Source organism: Haliotis rubra, unplaced genomic scaffold (genome assembly GCF_003918875.1).
Source record: "Haliotis rubra isolate DU_JTF1 unplaced genomic scaffold, ASM391887v1 Scf471, whole genome shotgun sequence".
Taxonomy (NCBI): domain Eukaryota; kingdom Metazoa; phylum Mollusca; class Gastropoda; order Lepetellida; family Haliotidae; genus Haliotis; species Haliotis rubra.
The window spans coordinates 290,007-306,711 of NW_025767159.1; the positions used below are offsets into that span (position 1 = coordinate 290,007).

Consider the following 16,705-nt stretch of genomic DNA (forward strand, 5'->3'; position numbering starts at 1 on the left):
TGCATGAGTCCCAAAACCTGCTCACAATTGTACTTGGACATTTGGACAGCATGGGCAAACAAACAAGGGAATCATGACATTGTACTTGAAACCTTGTTTCTCTCCCATGCCTCTCTCAGGCTTTTTTCTTATTGAATGAAACACTTACTGATGCTAATCTCTCTTTGAAACAATTTCGTGATCAGTCTAGCATCTAAAGTGTTGGTTTTACCAAGAATGCCATTTAACGCTTGAAAAGGTTACAGTATAAACATACATGTCTATGATAACATAAACAACAATTAGACATCCATTTGTTCAGTTTAATCTTTGTCTGACAGATCTTAAGATAAATGACTAAACGACTTGTCTTCTGAAACATCGATTGGAGAATGCCGTGAATGTCATTTGGTTATAAACATGAAATCCACTTTACTTCAACAGATCTATACTGTTGTGTTTGCATCTGGTCGAGACAAACTGTGATGCAACAAATAACATCAAAATGGATAACATTATTCAGTCAAAAATGGAATAACACACTCATTTTGCAATTAGGACCACTAGCTTGTTTTAGTTTGTTTTGCTGTCAAACTGTTATTGGTCATCGACCGACTTGTCTTCGTTACACCACGGTTCCATACACCACACAGTCCGTGAAGATCATCAGCTGCAAATGATGAAAATAAACATGTTTGAAAGGAGCAAAGTGCATATGTGTTATTTGGATAAATTACAGTTTTGACTCTAAATACTCGGGAAAAGGCATTGACACCTACTACACTCCAACCATCAGATTATAAGCTGTTTTCATGAAAACTAATGTATTGAAAAACATATCATGGCTTTAAAGTGAGTGAGTGAGTGAGTTAATATTTAACGTCACATCGGCAATATTGCAACCATATCGTGACGAGAACATTTTACATTGAATATGTGTATATTATAGAACCTGTCATCGAAGGACAGTAAAACAACTAGAATATCACAATTAGATTTAAAACTAGTGTGGAAGGTTAAAACTAATAGCACTATTAGGACAATACAAGATAAAAACAGGCTATAGATCGCCAACAACTGAAGGTAGATCACCATACTAGGGACCCATGGCTTTAAAGGCAAGACAGATGATTAAGAACTCCCTCGTGCTAGGTTTTAGCTTTAATGTTTTATGGAATACACAAACAATAATTGGTCGGGAAAATAATTATTGAAGAGCCAAAAATCAACAACGTTGTCTCAGAGCTACACCATGGCGCCTTCAAAATTGCTTCATGGTAACAAACATGCTGTTCGGGAAAATATACACCCGTGCATTAATTAAGCACCACCCTATTTTGGAAATAAGATGTGATTCTACAGAAAAGTTAGGGTATAGCCATCAATTTAATCCACCTGTAGTTAAAGAAGCTTTATCCACTGACAATTTTACAAATAACATAAGGCTTTCTATTCTTTATAAAAGAATATGTTGATGAAAATGTGATGGGACTGAATTTTTACCCAAAATAACTATTCCTCTCCTGCTCAAACACACCATTAAATTAAGTTTTGACTAAAAATAACAATTATGTTATATACCAAGATGACATTTACTTCTCCTTGCCGGATACTCATAATTACAGCTAAACTCTGTTTGTTTTGTTTGTAAAGCAACTTTTACTGCATTTTAAAAATTTCCTTTTTTTAGTTTGACTGTAAGTTTTCCTCAAACTTTCATCCACAATAAATAACGAATTTATAGCCAACACAACAATCAATTATTACTTTCACTTTTCAAAATAAGGTAACTTGTTTTAGGACAGAAAAATACCTGTTTTAAATATAGGCAATTATCCTAATTAAAATACATGGTAATTTCAATGATGTTTTCGTTTTTGAAATGTTAAATGCTTGCTGTATCAAATTATAAAGGTTATTTTTTGGAAAGAGTTTAGAATTTCATTTCAGACAAAATTAATTACTAAAAATTCAAGGTGGTGCTTATTTTATGCATATATGTATATATAGTGTGGCCGCTTCTGTTTATCTAGAAACCGTGATGGTAGCAAGACACATGCTCTGTATGAGTGGAGGCGTTATTGTCTCACGGACACTGTTACATTTATATTTCCACAACGACGTCTACATTATCACAGATGTTATTTATAGAACTATTTGAGCATGGAGTGAGAAAGTGAAGTTTGCTGCTTTTCGCTTCGAGATATACTTGTATTGTTATCGTATGTTAACAAGCACAATGAAAGTGATGTTGAAAATCACTAATATCTCGTTAAAGGAGTGTTAATGACGCTTTAAACGCGCATCATATTGCAGCTAGAAAAACAAGGGAAACGAATATAGAATAAAAGGCACGAATCCATTATGACAGTAAACAGTAAAAATTGACATTAAAAATTAAATCTTAAGTGCGACTCACACGGGTCGGCATGTCGTAACGACCTGCCGATTTCCATACATTGTACAACATGTTCGGTGGTTGTAACTGATATCGACCGATCGAATTGCTACCTCTCACACGATTCGATCTGCCGATACTAGTGTCGATCTCATAATATCTCGCGGTATTCTGTTTCCATGGTATCAAAACGTCTGAAGCAGACGTAGCAGAGGTTTTCTGCTGCGCGATTTTACGACCATCTCGTTAGAGAAGTTGAAACTGAACGCCCGTTTTTTCATCATTCTATGTCTAAGAAAAGATGTTTTTTAGAGAAAACCTAACTTGACCCCGACCTAAACCCAAACCCCTCGATATAATCATAACAAATTGAATACATTTTAAGCGGTTTACCGGTGGAACTCTAACCTTGTTTTATGGCAAATATGATTTTCGGCACAGAGCCACAATAACAACGCCCTTCTCCTTCACGAATTTTCTACAATATTTAGATGATATATTTCATAAATTGTGGACTATATGTCACAGCTATCACGCCGAGAAAACACAATGACTTGCTGTAGGGTGCGAATCCATTTATTCTTTAGATCACAGGAAGAAGTAGCAGAAGAAGCAGAGGAATACCCTGTAAACATTTCATTAATATGTATTGATATCACAATGTTTTGGGTTGTTGTTGTTTTTTTATCACAAGGGTATTAGCACAGATTCATTTGTAACAATTGATTAACAGAAAAGGGAGACAACTGAAGCACATATAAATCATGGTCACATTGAGCGATATGCACATCACATTGAACGAAATAAATACATTGATAACAAATATTTTTCCTTTTCAGTTAGTTCACAAATATGACAATACTGAGTGTGAAATAAGAACCTATGCATATTGGTTACATTTTCCAGAGGAAAATGAAATATTTACACGTTTACATTATATTCAAAATTTGCTCAACCGTCTATAAGACGAAACTACTCCTGGACATCTGCTCGATGCGTGACAGGTGCCTAGATTCTAATACAATAAAGTGAAAACAAAGTTAACATGAATCACAATGAACCCATCACTCGCACACAGAAGTGAACATCATATTCCAACAGCCACCACCACAGCGAGCACAGACTACACGCATGTCACCCATCCAAGAAACATTATGAAAAATATTCATAATAGCAATCGAATTGAGGCATAAAAACTTTACAGCCTATCACGGATTAGCACAACATATTTACATATCCAAACTGACAACTTTATTTAATATAAATAGACGTTTTTAGTCTAGAACTTTATTTTATATGCATTACCAAATATAACTAACCTGGTGATTCCTCTGACTCGACCTTACATTATCAGCTCTCAGAATGCAATGAAAATCACAAGACACCACGAGGTTTGATCATGTTGAAGCAGACGATCCAATCAACCAATCAAAATCATCCGTGTTATAACAAAGATTCCCATAAACATGAAATGCACGTGAAATGCATATTCATTAACCTGGCCTACACAGGACAAGCACAAATAATACTGTTGGCTACAAAACTGTGTAACACCACCAAGAAATGTTTTTATATGATTTTTTTATTGACATTTTACATAAACCAAATATATAATGCAAAGTGAAATGTCACTGCTACATATATATATATCATATTTTTCAACTTTCAAGTTTCATATTGCAGCTGGAGTATAGATATCACTAATTACAATAAGAATACTTACCCTATAAAGGTAATATTTGAATCATAGGATAACAGTGTAATGATTGTTAATTATATTTTTTTATGCTAACTTTTGAAACCATATGTGGGCAAAATAGTTGTGTAAGTTTATTTAAAGGTCACATGCAACGTAAATCACAACTTTGCAGATTCTGATACCTTTCGGTATGGACTTACAGAAACAAATCATCAAAAATGCAAATTCAACTTATAAAGTTGAAAAATAACTCGATGACAAAAACCGCGCGAAATCGGAGTTCAAACGATTCACTAATTCGATACTTAAAAGCAATGTCATTATTCAGCTTTGACAGAATTTCTAACTGTGATATAGATATGTCGTTGTCACAGACAAATCTCAACGTGTGTTTTATTGACACCTATGTGACAATATTCAATACACAACTTCGATCACTGACCACATGCAATTTGAACTTAACACCTATCCGGCTATAATTGATTTATGGCCCGAGTTCAGTCTCTGTCACATTATGCAATTACACAGACAGGCAGGTGTGATACTTGTACACATGACATGTTATGATGTATGTAGATTACAAAATGTTATACACAAAAAATGAGCATGTATTTACAAAACCCAACATCTCTATATATACACACACAATGAGCCGTGAGGGAATCTGCAAATGAACCAGCCGTTACACTTGAGTGCACACCCACCCGCTCTGACTTGGTTCGGTATCCCGGCTGCTTCATTTCTTGGGAAGTAAACCCAAGTACAAAATATTGTTATTTTGATTTGCGATTGTACACTTATAATTTTGTTTATATGTTTTTCATAACCAGTAATGTATATTATATGTCATGAAAAAGTGATAATTGTGTTTTAATTATGTTTGATTTTTTCGTTGCATGTGAACTTTAAATTATTTGATGAGTCTCATTGAATATTACTGATGTTATTATATTCTTTCTTTGCATTTTCCCACCATAGGTGACAGCTTCAAGTCTCTTTCCTACCTATACAGAGTGCCGTCTAACACCATTTGCACCTTTGTACCAGAGGTTTGTCAAGGCATTTATGAAACTCTCCAGCCTGTGTATGCCAAGGAGTAGTATACAGAATAGCGGTACGAGATCACTTTTGACAAAAGCCTCTGTAAGCTGTATTTCCTAAATAAAGCTTTTATCAGGCCCTAATCTCTTCCGCTATTGTATATACCACTTTTTGAATCCCCAGCCAACTTCATGGTCACTATGACACTTCCTGACCACGTGACACCATTGTATCGTGAGGTAAAAAAATCAATATTGGATTCCTCGGTCACTATGACTGCGGGCCAACACTCCATGATCATGTGACCCTATTGTACCGTGGGGTATGATCAATACCTCTGGCTTCCTCGGTTACTCAGTTATGATGATATCTGCAAAACAGTTTATCATGAATCTCCTATGATTTGTTTGGTTTTCGTAAGGAAGGCTTGTCGGGCTTGTTGTCGGCCTTGTTCCACGAACTTTTTTTTTTCTCGTCCTCACTGATGCCAGCGGTCTTCCAAGACTTGGTTCGAATCTCTTGTTTCATCGGCAATATCTCAGCCATATCGTGACGAGAACATATTTGACATTGAAATAGAATATATGTATATGATAAAAACCTGTCAACGAAGGACAGTAAAAGAACTACAATATCACAATTACAACTAAAACTAGTGTGGAAAGTTAAATCTAATAGCACTATTTGGACAATACAATATAAAAACTGGCTATAGATCCCCAACAACTGAAGGTAGATCACCAAATTAGGGACCATAGGGACTTACATTACTTTTGCTACCTGCATGGACCCTAGCTGGATTTATATCATCCCTTCAGCCGCTGGCGATTGAAGTCAAATTTAGCCAAAATTAAAATGACAAGAATACTGCATTTAAAACAACTGGTAAATTTAAATTTCCTTTGAATGTTGGGACCTACGTACCCTCTCAGGAGGACAATAATTTTACGCTACTTCAATCCCCTTTGAGGGTACAGCCACTAACAATCTCAGTTACTAATCTAAACTACCAATAATAAAACATGTATCTATTTACAAATCAGTTAACAAGTCTAATTCTTTTAAAAATGCAATAATTAAATGAGAACTTATATAAGTAAAAAGATCCTTCATGGTTCGTGATTTGAAATAGATATCCCTTGTGATGGAATATTCAACACAGTCAAGCAAGACATGCTTGAATGTGATTCTTTCATCACAAGGGATACAAAACGGAGGATCCTCACCTTCTAATAGGTACTCATGAGTATATCTTGTGTGGCCAATACGACATCGTCGTATGATGACCTCTTCAAATCTGGACTGACAACCCAAGTAGGTGTAACCGATAGTTGGTTTTATTGCATGTAATTTATTGATACCTACTCCTCCTCCGAGATCTTGTTGTCCGTGAGTGTGGTGGAAATATGATCGGCTATTGTGTTTAACTTTGCTTCGGCTAGAATTCTAATTTCGTCGTGTTTCAACGCTTTACGATGTAATTTGCGAGATACAAACTTAAACACCAATCCCACCAACCCTGACACTCCAGCTGTTATTTCAATGCCTAGCACTATAGGTGCGGCTACGATGGTGGCCAATAAGCCGGCACCTACCGTACCTAATCCCATACTGGCTGCCATAAGGGAGGTATCAACCCCATCCACGACATTGGAAGTTCTATGGTATTTCTTACATAATGCTTTCCGTATGTCAAGATCTTGTTCTAGTTCACGTTTTATGTCATATAACTGTTTCAACTGGAATCCGTCTACGGTTTCCAGTGTTTTCGCTACTTCTTCCAAGACTGGGTACAGCCCCGTCCTGTGCATATAATATATATTATGAGATATATTTTAATTGGGTCTTCGTTAACTTTCGGTTGATATACTTGAGGCCAATAAAGTGCAGATTTTCGTGCATGAAGATAGGTGAGATCTTAACAGGTGGGTTTATTCTTACATCATAGTGACTTACCAAGGGTTCCGATCCCAGCTGTACGGTGTACTGCGAACACGTCTTTGTTTTGTCAGTGCACTGTCAACCCAGGTAAGATTTGCATTCCTTTACTAATGTTATGAGCGGACTCGAGAAAGACTTTGATGATGATCGTGGATTCTCGCTCTGGGTCTATATCTACAAGTCTCGTTAGGTCATCGGGTAACTCGAGCCTTAAACTTGCATCCTTGTGTGGAGTTAGTACGTTGAAAGTACTACGCCATGAAATAGATATATCATCAGAATCCGGAAGGTAAGCTGCAAGAAAGAGACCGTTGTTCTTAATTTCGGTGATATGACCATCCTTGGTCAAAGAGACGTAAGGTGCGGTGAGGGTTATGTTGATCAACCATTCGGGCTCCTTAAAGTCTGCCAGCGACACCCTCTCGTACACATTGTCTTTCAAGTGTAGGACGGACACGGTGTCTTCCACACCAGGCAGATCGAACCCCTCTGTGTCTCCTAGATCGTTACGCGTGACGTTTGGACGATGACTGGCAATTGCTATATTACTATCACAAGATAGTTTCCAACTGTTTTTCTGATAACTTCTCAGGGGTGCACTTCAACCCCATGAGGTGTATGTTGTCAGGTACGAATATCTTGGTGAGTGATATCGTGTCTTCGACGGTCACGGTGACCCCCTGCAGACAGGTGTGGGAGTCGACACCCACGCGCACATAAACAGTGCAAACGTGATACTGATGTTGTTTGACCCACCGGAGTTTGATACCTTTCACGACTTCAACTTTACGCTGCGATGGTTCACCTAGGTAGACTTGAATGACCAGTGTGGAATTCGCCGGTAGACTTTCCAGGATGTTGGCCACGCCGTCGAATTCAGACACCACCTGCAAACCCACGTTTTGCACCCCGGGTTTACTCGATAGAATGTGGGCTGCCATCCTCGAGAGTGGGCTGATGACTACACTGCGTTGTTCACGACTTTGTTTAGGTAGTTGTCTTTGTTCTCTGTGAACACTTAGGGGGAGCCGAGCGTGATGTTGAGAAACCAGTCGACTTGAGAGGGTAACGACATCCACTTGTCGTCGTCAGTGAAGACGAGGGCATACTGCTTGTTTCGAGCAACAGTCATGATATCGACATCTTCTAGGTCGAACAGTTTGCCACCGAACAATGGGTATACCGACCATCTATTATCACCGATGCGGACTAGGTCGAACCGAGTGTTGAGGGCCGCTCCTGAGGTATCGACTATATCACCTAGGTTACTACCGCTGGATGGGGACTTCAACGCATTTGTAAATGCTGTTTTTAAGCTGCAAGGCGTATAGTTTACCCTCTACTCCGGGTTCGTCGAATCCGCGTGTGTCCCCGAGGTCGGAGATCCCTACATTGATGCATTTTTTCAACCTCATAGCCGTTCCGGTTCCTTGTGCGCTAGTCATTATTGTATGTGCAGCGTCACGCTGAGGTATCCCATATTCACAGGATTATGTTCTATATCTAAAATTGACATTGCCAACTCAGGGATGGTACCCCGCGTTAACCTCTTGTACTGCCGCGAAGAAAACGACTCTGTTCCACCATCGTTGTACTTCTCCGTTTTCACCGGTACGGCTCTAAGCAGCATGGAAGGGCCTTCGGCTTGAATGTTGTCCGTCGTGCTCACCTGATCGAGATGAATGCACAGCTCGCGTTACGGGACTAGGTCTGGTAACTTCGTACCCGTGACGGTGGTTATGGGTTTTATCTCGTCTGACAGCAACCTGAGTATCCGCGCCAATGGTCGGCCGAGCCTCAAGGTGTTTATTCAGTTGTTGGTTAACACCACTGTGCCGTTTGAGTTGTTCATCTTGAGCTCGGCTCCCTCGGGTTTGATGACTTCGTCGCTTAGCGAGCACACACTGTAGGAGCCGTTGGTCATGTGGTTGTGGACAGAACTCAGGAACAGCTTGTTGTTGCTGTCATTGATGTTGGCCCATCGCGGTAGGTAGGTGATATCGCAGAGTGCGACTTCGAGTTGACCCGATATGTTATCGATCACGTGCAGCAGCTGAACGGCCTCACCGCTCATTATTCCCGGGAGCGTCACGTACATATCGAGAAGTATATCAGACATTATATAATATTTCAACTTGCACTTCTACCCCAAGAGCGGCAACGTAACTGCCTCCGATTTCAGGCACATAAAGATCATGGTCGACGTGCCTGGGTTGCATTTCGGAGCCCAGTTCATCGATGTGTTCGAAAAGTATAGGCTTTCGGTGACGAACGTCAAGGCAGTCCACGCTTGGTTCAACAACCCTATGCAGTTCTGGCAGAATCAACTCAACTTCGCCGTCTGGTGCGTGACGACTGGGTGCGGCTAGGCGTGATGTGCTGAGTAGGTATGTGTTCACGTTCCACGTGTACTACCAGGTCAGGCGTATCCTCAAAGAGATCAGCAGCACACTCCCACAGGACAAGACGTGGGACGCAGTAAACAACCCGTACGATCGACTGGCCTACGAACCCGTTTGTAACGAATTCAAAATAGCCGAAGATGGATTGGTGTTTGCCGGGCCCGAACCATGGGTTGGGTATTCCATATGATGGCGTGCGATCCGTGAAAGAAGTCAGTGATGATTTACTGAAACGAGATTTACTGCGTCAGGACTTTGCTTTGTCGAGTAATGAATGGCGAGATGATCGTATGAACTTTAAAGATGGTGTTGCTTTCACCATCCAAAAAGTGAAGTAACCCAAAGACTTCTCTCTCAAGGACGATTGGAAAAAGTTCATGCTGCACACGTCGAAAGTGTTTACTCGTGCCGCTGTAATGAGTTTGAACGATTCAATTCGAACGTACGTGTGGGCGCTGGTGGGCGCACAGGCGCAAACGCGTTCCAACATCGTGGATAAAGGGACTGCTTATGACGTGCAGAAACAGTTCGTGGCCAACGTCGAGGATGCCATCACCGCCCCGGTCGATCTGCCGAGTGCCATCCGATGCTACCAAGTCCCGTTGGAATACGCCCGGTCTAAAGTCGACTACGTGTTCGGCGTGGGATTGTACATGGCTCCGAGCGACATTCAACTGAGAGTCAACAAAGTGGTGGGCTACAACAACGAAATAGTCACAGCCACGGCTGATCCAGATATCGGGTATCAACCCGGGCATCAACGTGAGTTACAACACCTTACACCACACAAGATGGCTGAAAACAAGGAACACCTAGAGCGCTGGTGGTTGGGGGGATCGCGGTCGGCTTGGGTCTCATCTGGTTAAAAGTTCCTTAGCGGCTACGTACACCAGCCCGGCCACAGCGACGATGAATGCCCACAGGTTTTGACCAAGCCACGTGACAGTTTTCGAGAGAGTGTTAAGTAACCACAAGACGATGCTACCCAGAATGCCGGGCAGGGCTTCGGCGGCCTTACCCGTGAGTTTAGCCAGAGCCTCCCCGAGGGATTTCAGGTGTCTTCTCACCCAGTCTCTGACGTCCCCACCTGATGGGGTTGGGGGTGTGGGTGTACCCCCACCAACCCCCCTAAACGATACGACCAGGGTCGATATGATGAAGCCCAATGCCGTCAGAACGCTGGCGATGGTGATCCCTTGCTCTCAGAACAAAATTCGGATCCTGTCGGCCAACGTGGTGTCCTGGTAGAGGAATCGGTCGATGGTTTCCCGCACACGGCTGATCTGGGACCGAAGCTGTTCCTCGGGAGGAGGACGCCGCTTCCAGTGGGGTCGAACTTTCCTCTTCCGGGTTGCATATTCGTTCCGTGACCCGACGTCGGCTGAACTCGTCCTCCGCTTGGCCTAATTAGGTTCTTTCACGGGCTTTGTGGGCGGCGATCACGTCCAGTTTGGCCATGTTGTCCACGAGTGACCCACGAATGGTTTGCATGGCCTTGCGTGTCAGCACGCGCAGTTCCCGAATGGTAAATTCGAACCAAGGTAAGGGTTTGTTATGGTACGTATCCAACGGTTTTTCGATGGCAAGTTGGGGCACGTCCCCGTCATCGCTGAGTTCGGCCCTGGTAGCTTGCAGATCTTGGACGACCTTCGGTGGAAGCTTAGGCCGATAATCTAGGAGGTTTTGTTCATCGCGGATCAGTTGCTCACCATGGCGACTGGTGAGTGTCGATAAGGCAAGCGGGTTTCTCGTGCGTCGCGTTCATGAGATCGACCCCCGGGTGAGCCCTCAATCACAGCGTGCAATTCTTGTCGATGGTAAACTTGGAATAGTCTCGTCCCAACGGCTCGACGTGGTGTCTACGTCTCAACGCGTCGCAGTATTCGTCGACCGTCTGCTTCAGGATACTGTTGCCTTGTGAGAACGAGGTGGGCACTACTTTTCCACATCTCGTCCATCTGGATGTCATCCTAGCCACCACCTTCAGCCATATTAAATTATTAAACTTATATATTTTGTACATATAACAATGTCATACGGGAGGAAGTTAGACCCTTTCTGGAGATTAAGAGAGCCTCTCGGCGTTAGAGCCACGCGTCAGTCGGCGACCATCACCAACAATCCCAGCAAGATAGACCAAAACCAAACGCTGCTGGTTCTATTCCCCAATCTGGGTGAGAATGACCTCATCGTACCCGGCACGGTTCGACTGGTGTTCAACCTCACGTTGACCTCCGACAATGACAAACACCACCATCAAAATCAGTGGCAACGAGGTGTTGAGCAATGATGACAGCGACGTGTTTCACTGCTATGGGGACCTCTGGAAAATCGAGGGCGAACGAATCAACAACGTGTACCAAGGCATCAGTAAGTCAGCTTGCGCGTGGGGTACGGCTTCACGTCAGACCAGCTCAATAAGGTCCCGGCGGGTGAAAAGGCCATTGTCAAGGCGTACAGGAACCGGTTCTGCGTGCCGCTTGACTTCGAGTTGCTCACGGGGCACGCGCATTTTACCAGGCTGCGCTTGGTGATAGGTTGGAATACGAGCTCACGTTCAACGACTACAGCAAAGTCGTACGTATGCCGAACGGCGATGAGGCAAGTTACACCATCGCCAACATCTCTCTGGAGTTTGACATAGTCACTAGCCCGGAGCTGGCCTGGCAGGTTTGAAACCAGTACTCGGGGAAGGTGGCCATCCTGTACGACCAGGTCCTGCAACATAGAACGGTAGTACGTGACAAGAGCAACACCAGTGTGGAACATCAACCTGAACATGCCGGCACAATCGATGAAAGGCATCCTGATCATCCCCGTGGAGGATTACGAGCCATTCCGAAGGGACACCGAGAAGTTTTTCAACCCCGAGATCATGAAGGTGGAAGTGACCATCGAGGGTTAGCCCATCCAGCTGTTCAGCTATGGTATGAGGGCACACCAGCAGTGGGACGGGATAAAAAAGCTACCGACCCGGCACCCACACGTCGCCAAAGAACTGGAACTATCCTCCGTGCAGATCGGGGAATACCTGACCACCAAGTACGTGCTGTGGTTTGAGATGCGGTCCACGGACGACGACAGGCCACACGGCAGCGGGCGCTGCATCGACAATGGCAACGGGGGGATAACCATCCAGATCGCCAAGAAGGCTCAACCCGCAGGCAAGTTGAAATTATATCTGATATTATATCTATTAATATAGATAATGTGAGAATTGTGCAGGCAATCTATTGATCTACCCGGCGACCCGCACTGCACGGCGCAGTGCGGGCAGACGGGCTGCGGGAAGACCGTTTTTGTGCTGGATATGATGGAGGGGTACTACCGGGATGTGTTTGATAACATCGTTATCATGTGCCCTACTCTGCACATAAACAGGACGTACACGGAGAGGTCTTGGGTGATGATGGACCTGGACGTTCACAAAGTCGACCCGGGAACACGCCTACAGGACTGGTTGAAGGCTTATCACAAGAAATTCAAGGGGGAGCCTACGCTCATCCTGGACGACTGCAGCGCCAACAAAGAGATAACAAAAAAGAGAGACATGCTGTCGTACCTGGCCTTCTCCGGCCGGAATGCAAAGCACAGCATCTGGGTGCTGACGCAGAAATTCAACTCGGACCTGAAAGACCTCAGGGAACAGACGTGATGGGTGGCCTTATTCCACTGCAAGGACAGGGATTCGTTCGAGGAGTGCTTGAGAGAGAACAACGTGATTCCTAGCAAACTAGAACGAGAACGGGTGAAGAGGCAACTAGCCGAAACGAAGCATGCTAAGCTCGTGCTGAAAACCGACCAACACGTGGCTTACCGATTGCTTAGCAATGCTTAGCAATGCTTAGCACTTTCATTTTTTGGGTGGCAACATGGTACCGTGAGGTATGATCAGCAACTCCTCTCTGACGAAGCCCCTCGGCGGCCCGTCTTTCAAGCAGTACAAGTTTGGCTCGTCAGCCTTGATGTCCACTTTATCTATGCTGTAAGTCTTGACCGACCATGTCGGGTCGGTGGCTCATTTCCGAGTGTCTCCTTTGTGTTCCCCTGGCTGGTAGAGGTACCTCACGAGGACCCGGTCGGGTATCTGTTTTTCCTTCCCACGTGATGGTGCAGCCAGTTCGGCCGTCACTGATTTCAGTTTGATAGCGTCGGCCGGTTTCTTGTCGGTGAGCCGAGTGGTTTCGTGATTGATAGCTGACACCACTGGTGCCCGAATATGCGCTCAGCCAAAGTCCGATTGAATCTCTCAATGATGGCTTGGCTAGCAGATGTGTCATGGCACCCATGAACTCCCGTCCAGGGTCGATTTGCAGCTCTGTGGGCCATGTCAGCGGACTACGCTTGTATATGGGCTTGAATCCGCGGGCTACTTGGGCCGAATCTTTCGCAGTTAAGGGCTTGGCTTCTTTCTAGCTGCTGGCCACGTCAGCGATCGGTTAGGGCATACTTGTACCTCCTGTCGTGGGGTAGGAACATTAGGTCGGCCTGGTGGACGCTATTGGGCGTCGACACACCGAACTTTCTTCTAGGTACGTAGCCTGGTGCCGGTAGGTAGATCTGCCACAGGGCTTGTTTTTCCAGCCACGCTTTGGCCTCATCCGGTGATACTCTCACCATTTTGGCAAGCTTGTGTATGGCGCTAGCCCCTTTCCAGTACCCACGCGGGCTGTAGTAAATGGTCTCAAGGTGTCGTGACATCGTATACATACGTCTATGTTTTTGGTTCAATTTTTTCGTGTGCGTACGCGTATGTGTTGACCCCGTCAATGGCTATCCAACGCTTGGTGTCCATTGGCGACAGGGACGTCTTGTTTATCATCAGTCCGTATATCCTGTGCCCATTGCTTCTAAGCGTGTTCATCTGATGCTTGAAGGTGCGGGTCCTGAACAGGGCTTCCTTGAACCTGTCTTGTTTGATGTGTTGTTTCACCACGTATTTCTTGACCCCCTTTGCCTTTCGGATCTTGCCGTTGTCGGCCTTCAGGATGGAGTACATCTTGGGCCTTAAGCCTATGTACTCGGCGATCGGCGTGCCAGCACACCCGTGGAAGACCACGGGGATGTTGATTGTTTTGGGGTTGATTCTGAGCTTGAGGTTGCACACTTTGTGGGCTGCGCCTGTGTACTCACCGGTGATGTGACAGTGATCTCTCACCGAATCGCCGTCCAGGGGGTGAGTCACACACGTGGCAGTGAGTGCTAATGTCGTGAGCTCACCGGTCGGCTTGGGTCATACGCAGCCTTTTTCTGATGGTTTTCTCTTCCTGTTGCAAGCACTTTAGGAACTTTTCAGCCGCGTCGGGACCTCTGTACACTACGAGAGCATTCGTTTGTCCATCACTTCGGACAACCACATACCCGAACCCACAGGCCTCGTGCTCCTGCGTTTTATGAGTGAAGCTTTTGTCTGTGGACGGCTCGATAGTGATGTCAAGGTGTTTGACGAGGGCTTCGAAGTGGGCGTAGATGATGTAAGGTATGGGCATCTGGTTCTTGTGGTTGTCGAATTATAGGGTGTTGTCGCCTTCCTTGGGCATGTCGATTTCATATGGCCCCATGCCTACGCAATCCTTCCGGTGTGATTCTAATAATCAGCTCGCGTAAAGCCGTGCGGGCACCGTTCGCAAAAGTGTTTTTTCACGTCGTATTTCAATTGGTCATGCAACAGTCTGCTGAAGTGTTTTATCCATGTGTAGGGATACTTATCACCTCGCTGTATCATGAATATATTGACCGTCTTGCGGCCCTCTGTCACCGGGCTGATCCTGTGCACGATCGTTTTGTTGCCTTCATGCCGGAAGACATTGATGGCTATTTGGGTGTTCTGTTTCTCGACTTTGGTGACCTGAGATATGGGGGTAGGTTCGTCTATGCCGTCCCAGTTGAGTCCGTCGTCTTCGGGATAGCTTGAAGGTCTGTTCGAATTAACATTGATCGGAAACAAGGCAGATCTGGCTGCTAACCTAATGCAGTTATGGCCTCTGTTTTTGATGTTGACCATGGCTTGTTTTTTCTTGTAGTAGGGGGGTAAGTCCAGGTACATTCCACCTCTGAACGGCATATAGTTAGCTATGTCCAGGTAGACCTTATCGATTTTGTCCATGGCCCACCCAGAACCCCTGTGCGTGTAGCGTTCCAGGTATTCTCGTATTTGCTGAAACATTATTAAAATTAAAAATCTCTTGATACATTATAGGATGGAGTGCAACGAACTGCTTGAACAACTGATATCCAAGGATGAAGATACTTCCTCCCAGGTTGATGATAAGCGTGAAAGGCTAGTGGCCCTCGTCATGGGTGGGAAGGGGAAACAATACTTTGGTGGGGACTATACCCCCGATAAACTCCAGAAACTTCCCGCCGATGAGGTCAACAAGCTGTACATGAGATACAAGTGCAGGCTCGGGGCTGAGATGACGGCAACCATAGGGTCGACCATGACTCAGATCTACACCGGCATAGCGTCGTACTTACTTCCCATTCCCCCGGAACGCCGACTTTAGTTGTGGGAGGACCTCGAGAAAGACTCGTTCATAGAACACGCCTTGAGCTCTGTCAGCTGCATGCTGTACCCCAAATACGGTATGTTTTTAGCCACGGTAACTGCGGCGATCATCACGGCGAAGCATTGCCGATTTAATGAGATAAAAAATAATAGTAATGGTATACAAGATGGATCAGGAAGTGACTCCGACCCCAGAGGAGGAGGAAACATTGACGCAAGTCACTAAGAAGAAGAACCCTAAGAGAGTCGCCGCCGGTAGAAAAAGTGGCTTGGCTAAGCATCACAAGAGTAACTACACTCTGTGGATAGCTGTAGGTGTAACTGCTCCTGCTACTACTCTCTCATTATTCATGCTACATCGTAAATCCCCAAAGACAACCCCACACCTACCCCCACAGAAACGAGTAGAGGTCACCCCCCATATTATACTATAATTAAAAATATATTTCTATATCATATACATCATGTCTGAGGGGAAAACGTTCATTAACGAAGCATACCATGCCATCGTGGTCGCCGGCCTAGCCGTAGCATATGCTCGGTTGACCAAGATGGTCCTTAAACAACCGACTATCAAGCTCGATTTTGACCTGCAGGATATGGGCATGCTCATTATGAACCTGGGTATGGCGATGGCCACCAAGGACATCCTCGTGAAACAAGGGATCATACCAGGAAATATTTTGAAGTAAATGTATGTATATATAGGATGGTCACGATCGCTATGATGGACGACC

General features: G+C 44.5%; 1 protein-coding gene across 1 annotated transcript in view; it reads right to left on the reverse strand.

Annotated features, from left to right (window-relative positions):
- Positions 1–288: 288 nt before the first annotated feature.
- LOC124290715 (mucin-2-like) overlaps positions 289–16,705 on the reverse strand; it is a 144,494-nt gene continuing 128,077 nt past the window's right edge. Inside the window, exon 10 of the mRNA XM_046727519.1 lies at positions 289–649. Within this exon, the coding sequence (XP_046583475.1) occupies positions 605–649 (45 nt within the window). The 3' untranslated portion in view covers positions 289–604. The remainder of the gene's footprint in view (positions 650–16,705) is intronic.